The following is a 23,629-nucleotide window of genomic DNA, read 5'->3' on the forward strand; positions in this document are numbered from 1 at the left end:
TTACCAAAGGATGAGGAAACCTTCTGACATTGGTGATTCCTTGACTTTTTCTCAGAGGTTGAGGTTCATATTTGTGTTTTCTAGTGAAACGTCTCAACACGTGTTTGATGGACTGTCATGAAACTCCTCAACTCCCACCAGCCTCAGTTGTATTTAGTTCTATTTAGCAACTGTTAGCATGCTAACACACTGAAGAAAGATGGTGAACATGGTAAACAGCTTGTTAGCATTGTCATTCTGAGCATGTTAGCATGTTAATAATATAGTATTTGGCTCAAAGCCGCGCTTGCCTGAGTAAAGCCTCACAAAGCTGCGATCATGGCGGCAGAATCTTTGTCCTGTTATTTGATGAAGTTTTTATAATGAAGTGAATGAGGTAACCAGTCTGTCATCAGCACATTGAGCATTTGTTCAATATTTGCAGCTTTGTCTTTCGTTTAGTTTTTATCTCATGTACGTCAGATTGGGCTGGTCTACAATGACATCGACGGTATAAAAACAACAGTTTGGAACCCCCAACTTTAAAGTAGTGAGCAGAAATGAAGACACAAATCCCTCTTGTTTTGGTTTTGGAAGCACAGAGACAGTTATGATTCAGATACCGTGCTGTCATCCCCGCTGATCCCACCGTTCCCTGTCTTTAAATACAGCTGTATTCTCTGTGCTCTTTTACCTGATTTGATGCAGTTACATTTTTACAATGCTACATTGGTTGCAAAGAAACTCAATCATCAATAAAACTCAAGCAAAGAGAACATCGGACGGCAGCACGAGTGCTCAGAAAGTGCAAAGTCGACACGGTATGAGATGATGCAAAATAATGTCATTGGTCACGAAGAAGTACACATTTGTGTGCAACCAGAGTGACCTCTGTTATTATGCTTGAAATACCCCAAAGAAAAAAAAATCTTAAAGCAGGTGGCATCATGGCAAAGGTAACAAACCAAAAATATACACTGAAAGGTTTTGTGTTGTCAAACAACCTTGAACATCTACTGTACAGAAGAGCAAATATCTTAAACATGTACAACTATACAAAAGTTGATGTGTATGTTAACTGATGTGTAATATTAACAGATAAAATAAATTGGAGGACCAACTTCCCCATCAGTTGGGCACTTTGGGCTCAATTCTGAGTGAGGCTTCGTACATGCTTTCTTCATCCAGAACAGAGCTCAGTTCCAGTAGATACTGGGCTACCTGAAACAGGAAAAAAAAACAGACTTCAAGCAACTTCCTTTTTCTGAAATGAATCATTTCACTTTTTAAATACTTCATTGTTACATCAATGGTTCCCAACTTTTTTGTTTTGAGACCCCTTTAAAAAAAGCAATGACTTAGCAATGGCTTAAATGTTTTGGTCCTTCTTTGGCCATGATGTATTTTTTTCTAATCTTTGCCTTTTAAAATACTGGATGCTTTAACTTCCTCAGGCCCATAAAAAGTAGGAAAATAATACAAACTAAGAGGGAAGATCAACATGTATGACCTGGTATGAGGTTGCAAGCAGACATAGCCTCTTTTTTGATATTTCTGTCTTGATAAACACCCTTTGAGATTAAAATCAGACGTCGAATGTAATCTTTTCTCCTTGTTCCTCATGTGCCTGAAGAATTATATTGTATTCTCTGATCAGCAGATCAGCAGAGCGCCTAAATTTCCGGGATTGAGCAACTGGCCCACTAACTTGTTACAGACAAAGCTTTTCTTAAGGTGTCACAAGCCAGAAAGGTTGTGAATCACTGGTCTACAGTGTTGGTATTTCTTTACCTTTGGTTGCAGGTCAATCTTGTATGCTGTTTGCTGAAACTGTCTGATTTCTCTGATGATGTGAGAAATCTGAAAAGCGTGAGAAAAGGGATGTTAGAGTCAGACTGTAAAGTACACATCAGCACAAAGTCTCTCATGTGACCTGAAACCGAACATCTCACCATCCTCATCTTCGAGAAGTTGACCAAGTTGTCTTCTGTGTAGTTTGGCGTTCCCTCCTCAATGAAAGCGAGGTCAGTGAGGTACATCCCCAGATAGGGAACGCAGGGAGGATCGCAGCTGGTGGGAAAAAACGCACATATCATCCACACTTGTACTCCATGTTTGCTTTATTGATCCAGAACAAAACTATGTTCTTGAACTGAACTCACTTCTTCAAAGCCTCTCTCAGGTTTTTGAACCTCCCCTCTGATGAGACCAGCTTCTGCAGCTTGTCAATCAATGCTTTTGTCTAGAAGAAAAGGTTATCAAGAACAGAAATATTGATAACACTAAGCACATTAGGAAGAAAAAAAACAAGTCAAACAAATACACAGGCAGATACACACCTGCTTGGAAACCTTGAGCCAGGTCTTCTTGAGGCGGAAAACAGAGCTGCGGTTGAGGGAGGAGGTGATCTCCAGCACGGCGTTGTAGTTGTGGAGACAGCGACAGATGTCGGCCACAGCCACCCATTTCTCTATGACCGCTACTCGACTGACCACGTCATCACAGCGCAGTATCTCTGTTGCAATTAGGTTACTTATCTTGCAGAGTGATGAGAAAAACAAATGGTTTACACTCAATTTCATATTCAACATTCAATAAAAGTTACAGAAGATGAGTTGTGTAAAGGGGTTTGTTGATTGGAACATACATCATTGAAGTGCTTTGTTGTTCTCATGATATACGGCGTCTTCTCATTTTTGTCATTCTTCATCCAGCCTTGCCCAAAGAATTCCCTGCAAGGTGAACAGATTAACCAGAACAAAGGTGAACACTGAATTAGTCTGCATGCTTTCTTGGCCACAGACATGTAGAGCTGAGATGTGATTGCACTCACTCATACGGGATGACCTTAAACACCAGGTGGTCCAGCAGAGTGAGCTGTTCTGCAATCTCCAATGCAGAGTGGCTCTCAAAGGGATCGGCCTTCCCTCCTTCCATCTAGGAGACACAAAACAGCACGGAAATGAATTTATCGTTAAAACTGTTCCAGGAATTTTTAAAGTGTAAAACAGGATAAATAGTCCAGTCCATCTGTGATCAGCAAAATAAATGTCCTGTATACATATATTACGTATAAGACCTCAGAATTAAACCTCAATTGTGCAAATCTACCTCTCACTCAGTTAATGTGGATTAGAGCTGAAAGGACTTGTCGATTAACTTAACTAAACAGAAAATGAACCAGCAACACTGTTACTTTTTTAAAGCAAAAACTCCAGTGATTCTCTCATTCCAGCTTCTCCAATGTGATATTTTCTGGTTTTCTGATTTCCCATGTAACGTAGTAAACTGAATGTCTTTGGACTGTTGGTTATGAAAGTCTAGGCAGGTGGGGGTGTCATCTTTGGATCAGGGAAAGCAATCATTTTATTTGAGACCAAACAAATGAGAAAATTATCATCAGATTATTCGATGATGATGATGATAATCGTTAGTTGTGCTCATTGTACTTCTGGTTGAGCTGTATAAATGAGGATATATTTACATAATTTTTCTTTCTTCAGAAAAATTACTTCACTCACCAGTTGTGTCACGTCTTCAAGGGTGATCTGATTGTCACCATGATCTTCCTGAGTTAGAGTCCTGAAAGGCGGTAAATGAGAAGTATGTACAGTAAAATGCATCTTTTCAAATATTAATAAATCGTGATCCCACGATCGTATGGCACACTGTGGTACCTGATGATGTTGGCTGCTGCTTTCCTTTCCTGGGTCAACAGTTCAGGGTCATGCATCACTTCCTCCAGGAAGACAATAACTTTTGTCTTCAGCTCATTGTTACTGTCAAAGTCCTGGAGAGGAACAGACAGCACACAAAGAGGTGGCTTGAAAATCAATACTGTCAGATATCTATCAATCACCGATTTCCCTCAGATCAACTTGTGATATTCTTTACTTTATGTTATTTTAAAATGTGTTCTCTTCTTTAGTGAGCCAATTTTTGGTCACATTTTTTGTCTACTTCTTTTTCTATTATCGATGAAACAGTGACTTGCAACTGTCTTCAAAGAAAAGGCTCTCTGTACAATATATAGGTAGGTGTAAAGATTATCGTTCAGTCAAAATACACTGACTTTTCTGCACTTACACACATATAAAGTGAAATATGAAAAGAGTAATTTGTCAGCATATGAACGTATGAACAAATCAGTTTTGATGTTGCAGTGTTGTGAACTGTGCCTATAAATGTGTTTTGAATTGTGTTGGGATGTTTTACCGGTGAGTGTTTGGACACCCAGTGCCTCAGGACATTCAGGACTCTGTTGGTTGCTGCTCGTCTGATCACAAACTCTTTGTCTCCATTCCTCTGATCTGTCGGGAAGCCTGTAGAAAATAACATATCAGCTGAGTTTTTACACAAAGCGCTCATTCTTATTATACACAGGGCTTTGGAGAGTAAGAGCGGCAAATTCTGTAAAATCCACAAATCTAATCCAAGGTTATCAATTCTTGGAAACCAGATTATGTTAACCTGTAACTGAGACTGGACGTTAGTCCTAAAGGAGCAGTGTATAGGTGTGTATACCAGTGCTGGCAAGGGACATCCGCCGATATTTTTCCTTGGTGGGTGTTCCCTCATTGGCACCAGCCGTAGCAATAGCAAAAGCAGAGGCAGCAGACAGGGCACTGCGGTTGTTATCCAGCTCTCGACAGGAGGACATCACCATGCCATTGTTGTAGGAGAACAGGGAGAACTCTACAAGGAAACATAATTAAAGAGAAAATAACCCTCTGTAAACTGGCAAGAGGTTGATTTTGGTGCTATGTAAATGAAATGGTGGGTCAGTTTGAGGAGAGACATGACAAGTAATCGGTTTCCACATTATGTGACTCAAAATGTACAGAAAACTGCTGGTAAAATATTTTTTAGAACTGTACTGACTGCAGAATGGCCTGCCTCCTGTTGCACAAGCCTCCACTGGGGGGCACTACAGACCAACACAACTGTTTCCCTCCAGACTTTCCTTTACAAGAGGCTTTGATATTCAAGATGGTTGCAGCTAAATATAGCCACCAAATATCAGCATAACAGAGGAATCAACAGATTCTCTGCAGTCTGCTATGTTTAAATCCTGGGAACATAGACAGATCATAAGCAGCTACACTGTGTCAGACACTCGCTGCTGTACAATTTCTGTTAATTCTTTACGTCAGACAATGGATTCTTTTAACATCCATGATGTGATTTTGCCACAAGATTTAGAAGGCACAGATAATCTTGGCTCCAGCGAAGCAGCCTCATTACTGGGGGCGGAAGGGAAAACACACGCTTGATGTAGTTGCTATGACACAAGTTTCCCTAACACCTACTGAAGCCAAGCACTGGCTTTCCCCACATGATCATCGCTATCAAGCCATTTTATGTTTTATAAGAATTATGCCTCACAGTGGCATGTTTTTGGTTTTGGGTCTTGCAAAAGAAAGATTAAACTGACCGATCGCAAAATATACGTTTTTATAGCCATTACAAAAATATTCTGCTGCTATGGCCAAACAAAGGTATATGGAGAGCCCAGTGATAACTGTGATACTGGCTGGGGCACTGGATACAGGTGGCATTTCAGTGTGCAGTTTTACAAGCTTAGATAAGACACTATTGAGTTGTAATCATGTCACTGAATACATCTAGGACACAATGTACCTGAGGAGTTTTTGCATTTAATGTTTTTTGGGGTGGTTGGTGACTTGGTGGGAGACGCCTCCGGATCCCCGTCGTCACTCTGGTTTGGATCGTTGTCACTTTCTTCTCGTACAGAGAGATCTGCATCACAACGAATTACACAGATCATTAAAAACATTACAGCAAATCAAAAAATGTCAGTCATTTGCTGGGGATTGGCTCTACCTTGTTTGCACACTGAAGTATCCTCTGCTTTGTCCTTCTTGTCGTCTCCCTCATCTGGGATTTTGCTCGAGATAGGGCTGGACACGTACAGTTTGTTGATGTCCAAGGTGGTCTTGCTGAATGGGGACATGGATGAGTACATGCTTGCATAGCCATTTGAAGAGCAGCTGAGGGCAGCCAGGTCAAGAGCTTTGCCCCCAGTGATGATGGGGATGTTGAGGGAGAGCTTGCGCCGGCGGTTTGGGGATGAATTCTTGGTGATAGCGAGAGGAGGTGGGGAGGAGAACTTTCTGCTGGCCCTGGGGGAGCTGGGAGGTTCTCCATACAAGAGTTTACTGTTCTGACTGCTGGCAAAGAATAACTCCAGGGACCTGCATCAAGGGAGGATAAATGTATTTGAATTTGGGACATATGAATATGTTTCTTTGATATTTGGTAACTATACTCTATGTTTTAAGAGCTTAGCTAAATACACAACACCTCCTAAATAATTTATGCAAACCAAGTCAGCCAAACAACCAGAAGTCTCTTTGCAGCCGCGTCTCGTTGTTTTTGAGCAAGATACAAGCTGCAGTGTTGCAGAAAACCTCTCCCACTCCCTGCCACCCTCCTGGCGACCTCACGGGTTCCCATAAATAGCACAGCGAGTGATAGTGCGCATGGCCACTGCTGACACAAGCAGCCAAGTGTAGGTGTCTCACAGTGACATGACAAGCGCCACGGGAGAGGATGCTGCAGGGCATGGGCATGGGGAGCTCCCCGTGATCTGAGCCCCACAGTGGGGCCCTCGCTCTAGGCCTGTGGAGCAGCGAGTTAGCCCCACTGCAACACTCCGTCAATATTTCACACTATGGATCTTTTGCAGACAAGGAGAGAGGGAGAGAGGGAGGGAGGGGAGGGTGGGGTCCTGCAGCACTGAGGTTGGTTGCCATAGAGCGACAGAGCCCAGTTGAGACACTCCCAGGCAGGCAGGAGAGACTGGACCCAATTACTGCCTTCGACCACTGAACACACACATAAATAAACACACACACGCACACTGATACTAAACCATCTGAGAGTGTGTCCCTTTCTCTTCTGCTCCATCTGCTGCTTCTCTGTGCTCACATTAACTGACAAAACAAACTCCCCAAATGCACATGCAAAGCTTCGAAAATCACCAGACTTAATTGTTCTAGTGTCTCATACAGTATCTAATTCTGTCACATGTAACACACCTAACAAATATCCCTGAATACCAGCTACACACACACTTCACCCACCTCACATCCATCTTTTAATTCAAATTTAAATTTAAGCTTGCTTCATTGGCATGACTTTTACTATGTACAGTGCTGTCGGATTGAATTTAAAGAGTAATAGTTAAGACTTTTTAAAGGGGTTAACTCTATCTATTCCCATCTTGCCTTTTTGTTTTAACTGAAATTCCCTTGGTGACACTATTAACAATTTCATAAATTCTTATGCATAACAACTGGAATAAACTGAATGTACATGTCCGCAGTTAAACCTAAAACTTCAACCTGCAAGCTGCTCGGCTCCTGCACATGCCTTACACTGATGAGAGGCCGACAGAGATTCGCATCATTATAGATCAATCTCATCTCTATGCAGCATGGTAAGGATGACAAACATATCAAATAAGATTTGTTTGTCTATTGTAAATGCTGTCAACAACCTTGCCACATTCAGATCAGTCAAAATGTAATGTGACTTACCGAGCAGGGATGGCACTGATGGGCTTCTTGTAGATGGTGATGAGTTTGTCTAGCACCACATCAGCTGTGGTGAACACACGATAGGAGTGCAGGAAGGTGTTGAGGAAGTCGATGGAGAGGAAACGGAGGTCGGTCAGTCTCTCCAGCAGGCGCTCCACACTGGCATAGCGGATCTGCAGCACCTTGCAGGAGTTCATCATCTTACTGAAGCGGATGTCCACGTCATCGCAGTACAGACTTGAATCTGACCTGCTCAGAAAAAAGACAAACTTGGAAATAAATGGCAGGAAGAAGGAGCTGCAAAGAGTTGCATACATACATACATATACATATGTTTTATATTTTATTTACATATGTTATATACAAAAAAAAGGCTTACTTGATCATCTGTGGCACTGTGACTTTGGAGTTGTCTTCAAAGGCGTTCATCATCAGCCCATTGCAGCGGATGTTGTCTATGCACTGTTGGACAGATGTAGTAAAGGTAGAAAGAAAGGACAGAGGAAACGTTAGAGAGTTCTGTAACAGCTACTCGTCTGACTGCTGGAGACTGTGATGCGTAGTGACGTGCCTGGCTGATGTCACTAGTCCATGCAGACTTCTCCTGCCTCGAGGAGGCCACCAGGATGACTGTGAATGACTGGCTGTCCTTTGGCTCCACGACAATCTTGAAGTCCAGGTGCTCCATGTCCTGACCGCTCTTGTCTGATTTGGCTTTCAGGCAAACACAAAGACATAACTAGATGTCATTTTCTCTATAGATTCATGCAGATAAACAGTAAAGACAAATAAAGCATACATTTCAAGTGTTTAGACTGTATTTACATTAACAAAAACAAACAACAGATCATCATTTGGATAAAAATAGGAGATTAAATGATTTATTTCATCTGCATTACTCTCAAGTGCCATTTGGAGCACTATTTTTCTAATGTTCCAAATATTTATTATAAAATATTAATAAACTCTGTCACACTCATATGCATTTTATACAAGATCACGCGTGGTACACATGATGAATATTTCTGTAAGCCACTATATGAATAAAACACTCACACTCATCATCTGTCCCCTCAGGGTCCTCCATAAGAGTGCAGTCTATAAGTGAGACTACTCCATTCTGCAAACAACATACAATATACATTTAGTTTCATCACCTCGTCTCATTTGACTCAACATGCTGTAATATTGCATAGCCTACTACTATATTTACACTACAAAGTTCAGGGTTCATGCTTGTTTACTGTAAGCTAGTGCCATTAAGAATGTGTTTTGATTTGCCTTTATGTAAACAGAAAAATGGAAATTTGGTTTATACCATAAGACTTTAGAGCACAACAAATGGTCACTTTACTCTCTGTATAGATTGACAAATACACTTGTACTTTGCAGGAAACTGCTGACCAGCTGCCATGAACCCTTGTGTCCTTCAGTGTTTGTCCTTATTATCATAAAGCTCTAAACGATGAGGCTGATATCACTCAGATAAAAAACAGCAATGCATGAATTATATGCATACTTAATTTCTTTTGAATCCCTTGTGTGTGTGAGGTCCATTTGAATCTAGTGCTGTCCCCGCCACTAACAATGAAATGTACTTTATAGAGAGGTAATGCTGAGTGTAAATACATTGAATATAGCTGAAAAATGTTTACTAAAAAGAGCATCACAAACAGAGACTGATTTAATGAAAATTGGCTATAATCAATATTTTTATGATAGCAATGTATCAACTGATACAATGTGAAAGCAGCCACATGTAGAAATGAACCTACTCAGAATTATCACCTGAATCTGCAGCTCCGCTTGTCTTTACAGTTTTAATTGTGAGTTTCACCTCATTGTTCAGCTGTCTGCAGCTTTACGGCTTTGCTTCACTCTCACAGCTCTGATAGTGTAATTCTCAGCTGCAGCAAGCAGCTGTTTTCGGAGAGAAAGCTCCAGAAACCTACTACCTACTCAGCACCAAACAGCACAAAGTTAGCGACAAGCTGGAGAACCTAGTCATACATTTAGCAGCTGAAGAACCACATAATTGCCTGAGGGGTTGGTTTCTACCAAAAACTGAGCTGAAATTTGAGTCAATATTGGGCTTTGATTCACCAGGCGCCTAAAAAACGACTTATAATGAATGATAATTTTGCCTTCTAACTGCTGCATGCGTACATAAGCAACTGTTTACCAACAAGTTCACCATACCAATCAAAAAAATGTTGATATGTGAATGTTGTCTTTACAACTTGCTTCATCTGCCTGCAGGTGGCTAAAAAAAAACTAGATATTGCAGGTTTAAATCTCACAAGATTATTTTATTTTACTGTAACCATATGTACAACCTTCAACTGGAAGCTTTTTGGCCTTATCTTGTACCTCAAACATCAATCACACTTTGTAATGTTGAGTAATGTCGAGTAATAATACACTACAACTCCATTACACACATCAAAGTAACACCAAGCAGCTTTGTTCAAATATGTACAATAAGCAGGTGTGTGTGTGTGTGTGTGTGTGTGTGTGTGTGTGTGTGTGTGTGTGTGTGTGCACATTCTTGTATAAGTGTGTGTAGCTCCAGTGGTCATTGCCACTGATAAAAGCCAGGACATCGCTAACCCTGTAGCTTTCATCTCCTGTCAGTTAATCCGTTCAATTTAGCTCGGAGACTCTGGGTTTTGCGGTGCCGCAGGATTGTGATATTTGAAATAAGGAGAAGCTCCACTGCTAGCTCAGCAGCGCATGCCCACCTTGGTGAGATGAAGCTTTCCCCCAGAACCCCTGGTGCAGATGATTAAATGCTTGGAGAAGAGAAAGCACTGCCTCTCCCCCTCCTTCTTCAGAGACAGAGAGCCCAGTCGCCCACGGGTGATCTTGCCCTTCTCGCTCATCGGCACCTGGATGAGAGACCCTGTATGCGGGAATAAAAGAGTTTGTGCAAATAGAAGAGAAAGAAGGTGGACGAGAGAAGTGGAAAAGAGGCAAGGACGGCAAATATTTAGAAAAAAAGGAGCATGGAGAAGGAACAGTGGAGAAACTGAGAAAAAGAAAGAATCAATATCAAATTTCTGGAGTTGCCTTATACATGTACAGTCACATGAGATATTGAGGATTAAATAATCTACCATTTCTGTTTTCCCTGTCCTTATCCATTAAGGCCTGTTGGGGACATGCGACATTTACAGTCCCAGATTCATCATCAGTTTGCTTCTGAACAGGCTAATTACACTTGGAAATTAAAGACTCCTTACACAAGGAGCACATGTTCATCCCCAGAGAGAGAGGGAGAGAGGGAGAGAGAGAGGGAGAGAGATGGATCTTTTTTTTTTTTTTAAACTGAGTATTTCCCCCCAATACAGGTCTGAAGATGTGGGATCAGGCTGTCAGACAGGTAAGGAGGGACAGGAAATCCCCCTCTGCTGCAATTCTGGCTTTTTGTGGAATTGGAGGTTTCTTCGCTCGGATCTGAAGTGCAACACTTGAAGGCAGTTACCTTGTCTCACAAATGTCTGGCTGGTGTCAAGGAGAATCTCGCAGCCCTCTACGATCATGCGCTCTATTGCCAGGTTCTTCCTGATGTTTTCAGTCTCGCTCACTTCGTCGTGCATGATTCTAGGGAAAAGGGACACTTTCATTTGCTCTTTACATGGATGGAGTTATGGAGCTATGAAAAAAAGACTAAATCTGTAAAATAATAAGAAAATAGATGTGGAAATATAAGAGGAATAAATAAAAGAATCGATAAGTTGTTTAAAAAGTGGAAAGATAAAGAGAAATAACTTATAACAGAATAATTATAAGCATTTTCATATATGTAAGTATCTGTTCATTTATTTCTGTGTATATTTATTTTATCCCTTCATGTTACCTTATTTCTTTCCTTGTACTTTTTATCTGCAGTTTAGTCTCTTAAATTTTCTTGTTTTTTTTCCTACCATAATCATAATTTTCATCATACTGGTAATATATTTTTGCAAATGTATATAAAGCAGATAATAACATTTAAGGACCCAAACTCATGCCCTTGTTTGTGCTTGTGTTTTCTCTTTGTTAAAAAAGAATACCTGGACAGCTCCTCCAGCTTAGATTTGGCGTAGTCCAGACTGTTTCTCTCTATATGTTCATGCGGTGTGTGGGCCAGGAGTTCGTGGAGCGTAAGAATGTAGCGGGGGATCTACAGAGATAGAGCAGACAGCAACAGGGGAGTCACACTCAAATATAAGAACTGACGTGCATGCATAAATGCAACAACAACACAAAGCTGCACACACAGGAATATACACATGCCTGTACACTAATGAGAAGTATATCAGTAGAGAGCACAATCTACATTCATCAGCAAAATTTATTATCAACACAGCACAGCCTGCAGTAGGCCCCAGCAGAGTGGACTGTCAGGAAACTGCATGCCTTGCCAGAAAGGAGCCATTATTAAAGCCTGAGCTCAAAAATAACCGCTTTTTATAGACATGAAAAACACTACAGGGATATTCTGAGCAAAAGCAAGCAAATGCCTACTGTTTCCATTCTTGATCAGTGCTGCTACAATATGGGACATCGCTCAGAGAACCAATGAGCGCTCAAGAGGGAGGCGAGTCTTTGAAGCCAAGTCCAATCCAAGTCCACAATGGAGGTCAGAGCACATTACCGAAACCACTGCTAGGTGGAAATTAGGTTTTTATTAAATGCTATGAGGTTATTTGCTATTTTGGGGGAGCACAGGAAAACACACTGGCATCACCATTCATCATATTGCAAACTACCTCCAATAGGTGGAGTTGCAGATGTAACTAGAACAAAAAAAAGTTACTGAGTTTACAGCAGGAAGCTGCGTCATCTTCAGCTTCACTATCTTAACCTTAGATAACCGGCTAAAGCAGTGCTTCTCATCTACTTTTCTTATAGTCCATTAATTAACACCTGAAATGCATTACCAATATGCACTAATAGAGTGGCTAAGATGTGGGCTGTCTGATGTTAGGATATACTCAGAGCAGACCATAACTGAATGTATAACTTCAATGTCTGCAAACACTACATACATAATTAAGTCAACTTATATAGTGTTGGTCAAAAGTGACAATTTTAAGATACGTTTAAAGAGAACACATGGCTATGGACTTCCAAACTAAAAATAGTGACCATATAAATACAGGTACACCATAAACAATATCTAGGAATATTTAAAAAGTTAAACTTGTTGGCGTTTTGGTGATGGGCCTTCTCTGTTTTTTTACATTTGAATCACAGACAGTGCCTATAAAAGAAATCCAAGAAAACAAAGCGGCCAACTGCGTTACAGACAGCTACAACTGGGTTTCATTGGCATAGCTACAGCCAGCTAGTATTAAGCTGGTGAATTATATGGCCCAAGGGTAACATTTATACTGTATATGGAGGGAAGAACTTGGACCCAAATGGCTACGAGAGCTCAGAATTAACGGCAAAATCTTGCTCCAGGCTGCAGCTCTGCAGCAAACAAATGGCTCTGCCTTTATTTCCTGTGTATATCAGTGAGACAAATGAGCTAACCTGGAACATGGGGTAGGTGAGGAAGGTCTCCAGAGTCCTCTCCTCACAGTCGGGCTTGGCCTCGTACTGCTTCAGCAGCTTGTCAAAGTCTCGGTTCTGCTTGCAGTGAGCCAGGATCTGCAGGCTGTACTGGTGGTTCCTCACAAACTCCTGGTAGATATTCAGCATGGGCAGCAGGATGTCGAACAGGTCGGCTACAGAGAGATCAATACCAAGACAGTGTAACAGTGACATAAACAATACTGAGGGCATGAAAATGAAATGAAGAAAGTTGAGTGTTTCTTACCCAGCACTAACGTCGGCCAGCTAGCTATTCTGGCTTTTAGACCCTGGTAAAATATCTGATGTAGAAACATGATAGTTTCACTGGGAAGAAAAAGCAAATAGAAACACAGTTTGAGCTAATAATTCTGCCAACATCCAGTGAAGTTGTGGTAAATCAAAGCCTTGACAGCCTCAGACAGTGTGTACGAGAGCATGGATGTGCAGGTTTTGAACACGAATCTGCTTAGATGAGTGTGTGGGTGGATTTTTGAATAGGCCAATGAGGGTGCATGCAGATTACTGTCTTCATTGTACTGTCTGCGTGTCCAGCAAAGATTTTCTTTGAAGGGACGTGAAACTTTATCTGGAACCTTGAACTCAATATTAAAGATGATGATGATGATGATGGTGTATGACATACAGCATACAACCTGGCGACATCTTACATGTAGTTTTTCATTTTTATCTTTCTTCATAGGAAATTTGTTTGACATTAAAATAGAGTAGACGACATTAAGCCTCAAAATCTTCAATCTGCTTTTCTTACTGTAAAAGAGGACTCAAAATTTAAGATCTGTGACCAAACAAAAGGATAAATCCCCTCAAGAGCATCTTAGATTTTGAAATATGCTCAGTGCAAGTTTTAGCGGTTGTTCTAGTGGGAACTGACAGATCAATAAACTGGTCAACTATTGCTAAAAATTTCTAAATGGTGATTTAAATTTTTCTAGAAATGTGTCTAAACTGTGTGTCTAAAAATTACTTGTTAAAGATAGCCTGTGGAATTCTTGTACACAGACAAATTTCTTTTAATTGCTGCGCCTCTTGCGAAAACGGGTCCCCCAGGTTTGTATATATTGAACGCATCCTAAGAAAATATTTGTCTGATTTGTGAAATATTTTAAAATCTACATTGTTTACATTGATTATGTTAGCTAGCAGTCCTCTTCTTTTCTGCCTTTTGTTAGTAAATTCGTATATTTCTTAGTCCATTACTGCCACCAACTGTTTATCAGTGGAATAATGCGGGAGCACAAGATATGAACAACTCGCTTTTCCACTCACACTTGCATAGCTACGTAGTGCTGTTGTTGTTAAAATACCTCTAAGATGATTATGTTTCTTAACACAATTAATGGAAGTGCTCTGTGGGATGAGAGGATCCAACCTGTTGAGGAAGATGCTGCTGACATCATCATGGGTGATGGGCGGTTTCTTGGAGCTGGCCGCCATGCGGAGCGGCCTCAGGAAGTTGTTCACCAGGATATGAAGCTGCTGGACGTACTCGGCCTCCGAGTCCAACATGCTGAACACCACCTGGTTCCTCTTCCTCATGCTCTCTGCATGTGGTGAGCGGATGTAATCCTGGATGATTGTCTTCCACTTCCTCCTGCAGATCCAGCCCCGCAGGAAGCTCTGGACCTGGAATTTTAAAGGCTGTAGTTAGTTTCTCAGCATCGTAATAATTTCCAAAAATGTAGCAGCAGGTTTAAATCATATGCTTCACTTTTTTGATTTTCTTGATTTCTGAGTCGTCCTCGGTTGGAGCGGCTGCAGGGCTGGCGTGAATCTTCTCATTGTCTTTGAGCAGCCCTCCGATCTGTCAGGGAAGCAACCACACAAAAGACCAATCATTCCCACTTACACACTTCTTTTCTTCTCACTTACTGTACCAGCATGTAAACAAAGTGACTGACTCAACAGGACAGGACCTGTCAGCTCTGTCAACACAGACATTAGAATGACTAAACTAGCTGTGTTCACTTGGCTGGTATCTCTGCATCAATATTTATTTACACTGGTCATTTAAATGCAATATGCACCAAACTGTCCTGCATGTTGACGAGAGGTAAACAGGCTGCTGGAAAAAAAAAAAAAAAGACAGACTGAAGCTGCCTTGAACTGTTTGAAGCCAAGTGTCTCCATTTACTTTGTAGACGGTGAGAGAGTTAATTGTCATTGCATTTCATAGAAGAGATGCAATATAAAGCCGTGTTCATGCATATTCAGCACATAATTTCATTTCAAGCATCACATTTGCACATTAAAGTAAAATGACTATTTGATCTGAAGAATACAGACGGGAACGCAGCCCTATTGGAGGTATTGTTTCTGAGAGGAGATGCAAAGTAGAGAGTGGCGGACGGAGCAGTGCTTCCATATCTGTCCTCTCACACTACTTTATACACATATGAGGCAAACATAACAATAATCAGCAGAATCCATCATTTTCCCACTGGTTCAGCTGATATTTGTTGTGCTGGCAGGATGAGGCGAGCATGGGACGACGGCAGATTTTGGAAAGGAGTGAGTGGTAATATAGTTTTATTGTGCCAGTTCAGGAGGTCTATTTAAAGCAGGTCTGACTGATAATTGTGTGTGGCTGCCACACATTTGTCTATAGATGGAAAATCCTGTAACCCTTGGTTATTGTAGTTCAGACAGAGGGGACAAAATCTTGGATATTTTGACAGCACAATGTTGAAAATTCCAATACAGAAAAATGTTTCACGATCAAAAGAGTCAGTCCAGCCCAAAAAGCCCAAACAGAAACTCCTGAGTTTACTATCTGGGACTGAATATTTTACAAAAATATGAGTATTTTGAGTATTTCTGTGAGAGAAAAAGATGGAGAATAAAGTTGATCTGAAATGCGTATAAGGAATGAGAAATCTGGAAAGCTTTCTTGGCCATTAACATGCACCCTTTTCCCCTCTTGACACAGCTCAGTATTGGTCTATGGGGCAAAAATGACACCTGCACAACAAATCTGCCTGGGACATGTGAAGTTACTGGGGATGAACCTCATTGAATGTCTCTGAGAACCACCTTTCCCCAATGATTTTTAAACAGATTTATTGACGTTTATCCATGAATCTGTTGAAGATCCCGCCACCGCTGTAAAGAGTGAATTTAGCTGATTGTAGCCAAGTGACTTTAGCTCTGACTTAGGCATGACTCTGTGAGGAAAAGCTTTGACATTTGTGGCAAATTGTTGCAATGGCGATTGACAGATGGAGCAAATATTACTGCGAAATTCGGATGCTGTTCATACCTGGTCAGAGCAAATTATCTGTTCGTATCCGAATAATGTATTTGTATTTGCTTACATCTCTGCTGCGTAAAGGAATCACAGTGAATATTACCTCTGACTTAAGCCTTTCAATCTCTATTTCCCCATCCTCTATCTGTTGTCGAAGTTGCTTAGCAACTGTTTTCTCCGTCTCCACAATCTGAAGCAGATGAAGATACTTCTGCATGAGAGTCTCATGCTCAGTGGCCAAGTTTCTGTAACTGTAACACATGCAAACACATACACAAATCACACACACACACACACACACACACACACACACACACACACACACACGGTTTTGTTTTGTAGCTTGAGTAATTAATTCTACATCAGTGTATGAAGAGTCATCTCACATCAAAGCAATCAAGTTTTCCTTGTGAACAAAGCATTTTTCCTGTCATTCCTCATATTTTAACCCCACTTATGAAACCATGACAACATGCCCTACAGACTGAGCACCTTAGTCAAAGATCGCTTACCCTTACTGGCTAATTCAACTTCTAATTGCCATGTCTGCACATTTCACTGATGCGTGCCTTTACCTGGCGTGTGATATTGCAGCCACCCATTCATCGCAGTCCTTCACATCTTCTGTACGTAACTCGAGCGCCTTTTGATTTTCATGGGTGAAGCTGACAGTGAAATAGTACTAAAACAAACACAGAGGAGAGGGGGAGGAGTTCTAGTTAGAAACAACAGAACTATCATTAACCTGACATGTTATATGTTCTGCACAGACAGGAGCATTCATTATTGCATAGCTTCTAGATAAATCTATTATATAGTGGCTTAGCTGAAGCTTCGCCACTGCCTTCGTCTTTGTGTTTGTTGGGCTGCCTCGCTGCTGCAGACATCAAGCGGGTGATTTAAAACCACACAGGGCCTGGGGAAGCCACATCTTCCTCGCCCACCAGTGCTATTGATGGAGCACACTGAGGGAAGCCTCCCCCAGCTCGGTTCCTGGGATGTCTCTGGTTCCCAGGAGTAAATGCCATAAGACATGGATGCTGGAGCCCCAGCCAATTACATAACCGTGGGATACCTGTTTCCTAGCAACTGAACTTCCACTGAGAATTGTGTTATTATTATTATTATTATTATTATTATTATTATCAAGGCTTCACAGGTCATTGTTTTACTTTTGATAATATATTACATTTGACTAAATACTTTATAATATCTTTGCTTAAATACAATTTTGAATACAAAACCTTTATGGGGTGGGGTATTGCTATATTTACTTGAATTTTTCTGCTGTTACTGGTTAAATTTTTAACCAGTAACAGCTTTTATACAGTGCAGTAATGTTTGCGGTTGTTCAAAGTGGGTAAAAGTATATTTTACCCCACAGAAAAGTGTCCAAATGGCTTCTGAACTTTCTATAACAATTACAATCTTCACATATCAAGGAAAGAATAATACATCAGCTGCATTCATGAATGCACTTTTCCAAAAGCAATGCACTAGATTTACCCTTTCGAGTTTATATATCATGAATCACATTTTAAACCACAGCAAAGATTTTAGACAGTGGGCCATGACAAAACGACACCACAACTCCCATGAGTGAGGTGTCATCTTTCCTGTGGACCGTTCCAGCCATGTTGAGGGAGACCAGACTCTAATCTTTGGCCTGCAGATGTTCAACAGGCACCTATCAACCTGCAACTGATCATTATTCATGGCTGACTGCTCTTCCATCTTCACATTCATTAGGTATTCATCCTACCGTCAAAGAAAATCTATTTCTGGCAGAGAGGCATGCATGTTGTTGTAGTTTTCCCTCATGATCTCTCCAAGAGCGCGGTGAGTGACTGGTGTGAGGCAATGTTAAGCACACTGTCTGCTTCCTGCTTCATGTTTATGGCTGAGTCATGCACCTTTAAAAATCACCACTGATATTAACAGAGATATGAGATTGATACAGCACTGATAAAATCTAGATACATGAGTATTGTTTGCCCCTCAAACTATGAAACAAGCGTCTTTTGTTTTGTTATGTGCAAAGCTCACTTGTCAGTCTTGCTGTGCTGCGGTTATGAGTGACTGATAAATAATTAATTAGACGTGTTGTGATTAATTGCTCTTTCTACATGAGTAGAATAATTCTTATGGCTTGTATAATTGCTGCTGACTGATAAACAGCTCGCTTTTATTGCAGCAAGGACTTTCCTGAATCATATAATGAGATCTATACGGTAATATATTCCCTTGAGAACTAAGTGTTGGTAATCACTCGACTTGGATCCTCTTTCATTATAATGAGGAGCTTTAGTTTGGATGTTAGACTTCCTTGTAACAACGTCACTGACCCTAAAGAGTGCGGGATATCATATATTATGAGCTTTTGATTTACAGTACAGTTTGTACCGAATCAACCGTCTCTGGCTCCCATAGCTTCTCGTGTTATTGGTTGAAGTGCTGCTGTTTCCCAGTGTGAGCGAGCTGTGTTTTCTATAAATGGACTCTGACCCCTCCAAGGTACTGCAAGGAACAAATTTAGCCCAGATAGCACTCGCATTAATAGGAGAGATGCAACACACTACTTCTTTCCTCTCTTTTTACCCCGCCTCTTCCAACTGCATCATTCTTTAGGATGCAAATAAGGGTTGCCATAGAAACCTCGGGCTCAAATGCATTATCATTTTCACACTAACTGCATTTGAGGATAAATATAATGTAGGGATTATGGTGGATTGCTAAAACGTTGCCACAAAACCGTAAATCCAGGTGGGGATAGGAGATAGAGGTGAAATTTTTTTCACTCTTATTTATCCTTGTTAAGGATGTTTGTTTGTTTGTTTACATTAAGAGGCAGCTCTTCAGCAGCCCATCATATCAGTCACATTAGTCATTCATTATTTGCACACCTCTCTGTGCTTTTGCTCTCTGCAAACAGGATTCACAAAACAAAGAGAATCAAACATCTTCTCTCTAGTTTATCCTGAATTCAGTCCAAAATGATCTAAGGATTTAGGCTTTTCACGGCATGTTCACGTTCACGTTTGCACATTTAAAGCAGCACAATGCAGAGGAAACAGCACTGCTGACAAAAATAAAGAGAATCCAAATTCTTTCAGGGAGGTTTTTTGGGTGCCTTTAAAGCAACTGTGAGAGCACAACATTAGCCAGTGTGTTGCATTCTGCTTTGTCAGCACAAAGGCAGCTGTTCACAGGAAGAGCCTGGACTCACTTTGGATTGCAGCCCTACCTACAGAGTCAGGCACAGAGCCTGGAGAGAGGAGAGGAGAGCCGGTGGCAGCGAGGCATTATGTTCCTCGACTGTTTATTCACAATAACAATGTTAACAGACCTGTTACCCTTTCTGCTCCTCGCCTTCATGTTTTACTGAATTAAGAGGAAGTCAGTGGAGATTCTTATGGTGAAGTTCGATGGCAGATATGATTTAAATGTACAAATGCTGCTACATGTAGCCAATTCATTATAACACTGTAACAGGGTGTGACAGAGCCTTCATGAATTATGTCACTCATAAGAGGTGATGAAATATTTTTCATCTATAATGCAAATAAAAACTCCAGTATTAGACTGAATGATTTTATCCAGGTAATATAGATCAGATCTGGCTGATCACTGGCACCCTGCTGATACTTGAGCTTTCACGATTTCACCACAAGATGGAAACCTGGAGGCTACAACTTTTTTTTTTTTCTGTGCATGTTTTATTGGAAGGAGCATTAGGTATATCACTCTCCGCCCTAAAACGTCAAAAATATGATGACTGAAAGTCAAAAGCAAAATATGTAACCAACCAGGATGCAAATGCATTACCCTGATCAGAACAGAAATCCATTTACATTTCATGCACCACCGAAAACTATCCCACCAATAAAAAAAAAACAAGGGCTCGGGTTTGCTGCAACCTAAAGCAAAACACTGCATTGCCAGGGCTGCTGTAATATCATTAGGTGTTAACATTGTTACCTCATCATTAATGTCATGCATGGATTACATAACGTGCAATACAGCAATCTGGAACCTCGTGCTATTCTGCAGCGCTGGATTTGAGGTCATCATGCGATGGGATATAAGAAGAAGAATATATGTGCATAGGTGTCGGGACTGAAATAGGAGTTCAAAGGCGTTTGCGAGCGCAGGAGTAAATTTTAAATTCAGTGTTGCACCTCGTCAATATTTTAACATGAAGCCTGAAAAACAATAAAGCAGTGAGAGAAAGAGCCTGCGTATGTGCGTGCGCGTGTGCGTGTGTGTGTGTGTGTGTGTGCGTGCGTGCGCGCTCTCCATACCTGCTTTTCCAAACACTCCTTGGCTGACAGTGAAGGTTTCGGCGAAGGCGCCCTGTCGCATATGCATCCCTCCAACAGGTATAATCCCGAGGGTCGGGAGCTGGACTCGTTCTCAAAATAAAAGAGCATATTTTGTAACAAAGCAAACCACTTTGTGTGCCATTTCGTGTTGTCTGAGCTCTTTTTGCTCAAGCTCCCTCGTCTTGTACCATCCTTTTTTGCCAAAAGCCCCAGGTAGGTGACATGACCATCATTAAGTCGTATTCCCTTCTGCATTTTGAAGAGGAGAATTCAGCTGCACAAGGTGGATCTGTCGTTACATCCTTCTGAAGTCGCTCCAGAGAGAAATAAAATCAAGAAAGACAAGATGTTGACTTTCTGAATGCGGACCACTAGCAGCAGGCTTGTCCCCTCTGTCCGACGCATTCACCGTGTTGGCATCTAAGTAAAAAGAGGGGAACAAAACGAGCCGCACAAGTCCAGCATCCTAAAATCTTTTGTCATACTCCGAGAGCTTTGAAGATCCACATTATCCGATCGCGTAAGAAAAGAAAAGACAGAAAGAGGGGCGGAAAAATAAAACTGTCTAAATAACGCTAAGATGATGAGAGGAGAAGAGGTTCGGGGTTCGTCCTTTTCTCACATGAAATCTCCAGAAACCAGTAGGCTTGGTGCTGAGCTAGGCAGTGCTGGGCGAAGTCACATGACGCATGCTTGGGAAAGCAGATTTCAGGACCTTGGACAGGGACGTTTCAACAAGATGCCGCATAAGTTTCCTCTCAAGCCCACAGTGTCAAGTATTAGAGACACCAGAGGAAAATGGAAGACGACAGGCGTTCAAGAGAGAAATCCTCACTTTAGCTGAAATCAGCCGTTTAGCAGGCTGCGGAATAAATGTAATTTCACCTTGTTATTTGGGGGAGGTTCTCTCTTCTTTTTCTTTTTTCACTGATTTAACATGAAATGTCTCCTCAGTGTTTTGTTTAAAACTTCTTCTTCTCCATGTCAAAGCAAGCAGTCAATCTTGTAGATGTTTCCAGTTTTTCATGTGGTTATATAACATTAAAAGCTACTAATTTTTTGGGTGCAGTTCAGCCTCTGGAGGACAAACATTTTAGCCTACAATTTGAAACCTGAAAGGAAAACTTTAATTGATCTCAGTTTAAAGGCTACAGCATATGTCTTGGGCCCTCCTATCAACCATGTCAGTGCATTCAACTGCATTTCATGGTCTTCATCCACCCTGAGCTCAGGAAAATGGACTTTGAGTTGCAGTTATTTTGCCAAACTTCCTAAAAGCAAGAATGAACTTCAATTCTGAAGTAACGTTCAACAGGGACGGGAAAAATACAGCAGGAAACAAAAGACAAGTACAAACTAAAACCTGTTTATATTCAACATAAAGGACCATACCTGTGTTTTAGCATGTTTGGCACATTTACTCACCATCCGCATACTTTACAGTACTGCCAACAAGCTATGCCATAATATTGTCTGCAGTGCTGCAGTGTTGAATACTGTAGTTAATCGGCTAAAACTTGCAAAAACACCAGTATGGTCCTTTAACATGTGACTGTTTAAGATCAGCCGTTCCTGTGAGCGGCTGCTGCAGCATTTTAAAGAGTGCAGTCAGTGACAGGAAGTAGATAGTAGACGATAAACTGCTGTCCCATATTGGCTCTGTGGTATTTTACAGTAGGAAGTAGACTCTGGAGTATAACATTGGTCAGATGATTAGATTAATGTTACTGCCAGATAAATGGATTACACTGACAGAGGAGCACCAAGTTTTTGAGAGAAATGATACAGTACTGAAAATAATAATCAAAAGTTCACCTTTGTGATGTGAATAAACACCACGCATTGTTTTATTAACTTAAAATAAAACAGTAAAACCCTCCTTTATACAACCAATTTACCTTTTATTATTATTTTTATGTTTTTTCATGAGAAAAACATATATTTCTGTTTATGTATTTATTTATTATTAGTTATTTCCAGATGAAATAATTCTCCCAAGCAGACACACACTTTTAGATTATAGAAACTCATTTGGGTTGGTTCCCTTTTTGCTTTTTAATCCTTATTCCTCCTCCTCTTCTCTCAATACACTGTTAACCTCAGCTCTGAGCAGTTAATAGGTCAATTAGTTAAAAAGGGTAATTCCAAAAAAAAAAAAAAAAGGCCGTATTTGCAGCGTGAGCTTGTTTGAAGTGCACACTGATGTCATGTGGGAACTGACAGACTTGTGTGTCTCAGTGTTTGCAGAGCTGCACTATAAAACATGCTCGAGCACACAGCCAATATGCCTCTTTGAGCACCCAATTTGTTTAAAAGGCACAGGCTCTAATCTGCTGCTGTCAGTCCTCCGGCTACTTCTCAGAGAGGAGATTTATTTATTACTCCATCTCCATTGTTATCTGCGCTCTCTCTGATCTATTCTGCCATAAAACCCTGCAGGCTCTTCAGAGTCTTCCTCTACAAGGCCTTTTTTCTTCAATTAGTCACTTGCTAGTTAGATATTAACCAAATATTTTATTAAAAAAATGATGCAGATGATCAGTGAAACCCTAACTGAGATGCAGGAAAATGAGAGTGAATGCCTTTTTTGTTATAAATCGGTTCAACATTAGCTACATGTGCTGCAGCTAAGCAATAAATGCTGCCAAATTTTGAATAGATCTGCATAGACACACATGCGAGGGACTGATAACACTGTGGGTGTTTCTGGTCTGCAAGGTGCAGCACAAACAGGACTGTTGTGCTTAATGTGGGGATTTTCAGTCCATGCTGCTGTGTGGATCACTGAATCCTGAGAAAGCAGCAAATGTAAAACCATGTGTCTGAAAGCTACGCTTACTAGAGACTTAAATGAATCTGTGTGTGTTTGAAGTGATCTGAATCAGCAGCCCATCCCTCCCTGGTGGGAGCGTGTGTGTTGTTTATGAGTGTCGATA

The 23,629-nt window shown here is 40.9% G+C and overlaps 1 protein-coding gene across 1 annotated transcript; it reads right to left on the reverse strand.

Annotated features, from left to right (window-relative positions):
- Positions 1 to 949: 949 nt before the first annotated feature.
- On the reverse strand, positions 950 to 20,948 carry LOC139201383 (ras-specific guanine nucleotide-releasing factor 1). Its single transcript, XM_070830679.1, has 27 exons — positions 20,673 to 20,948; positions 16,947 to 17,053; positions 16,475 to 16,622; positions 14,836 to 14,928; positions 14,497 to 14,750; positions 13,351 to 13,430; positions 13,065 to 13,258; positions 11,597 to 11,706; positions 11,026 to 11,144; positions 10,283 to 10,443; positions 8,598 to 8,661; positions 8,113 to 8,255; positions 7,921 to 8,003; positions 7,542 to 7,790; positions 5,824 to 6,194; positions 5,620 to 5,739; positions 4,504 to 4,674; positions 4,195 to 4,301; positions 3,657 to 3,769; positions 3,501 to 3,561; positions 2,813 to 2,916; positions 2,627 to 2,711; positions 2,319 to 2,516; positions 2,142 to 2,221; positions 1,932 to 2,049; positions 1,771 to 1,839; positions 950 to 1,200 (listed from the first exon to the last, which is right to left on the reverse strand). The coding sequence occupies exons 1-27, from the start codon at positions 20,946 to 20,948 to the stop codon at positions 1,108 to 1,110; spliced, it is 3,771 nt and encodes a 1,256-aa protein (XP_070686780.1). The 3' UTR covers positions 950 to 1,107.
- Between the last annotated feature and the right edge of the window lie 2,681 nt (positions 20,949 to 23,629).

Source organism: Pempheris klunzingeri, chromosome 5 (genome assembly GCF_042242105.1).
Source record: "Pempheris klunzingeri isolate RE-2024b chromosome 5, fPemKlu1.hap1, whole genome shotgun sequence".
Taxonomy (NCBI): Eukaryota; Metazoa; Chordata; class Actinopteri; order Acropomatiformes; family Pempheridae; genus Pempheris; species Pempheris klunzingeri.

Bases quoted from the DNA above. Each gene is read 5' to 3' on its own strand.
- LOC139201383 (XM_070830679.1), bottom strand. From the start codon at position 20,948: ATGCAGAAGGGAATACGACTTAATGATGGTCATGTCACCTACCTGGGG. The intron at 17,054-20,672 runs GTATGGAGAGCG...TGTTTGTTTTAG, and splicing joins AGGAGTGTTTGGAAAAGCAG to TACTATTTCACTGTCAGCTT. The intron at 4,675-5,619 runs GTACATTGTGTC...GTTTCCTTGTAG, and splicing joins TAAATGCAAAAACTCCTCAG to AGTTCTCCCTGTTCTCCTAC.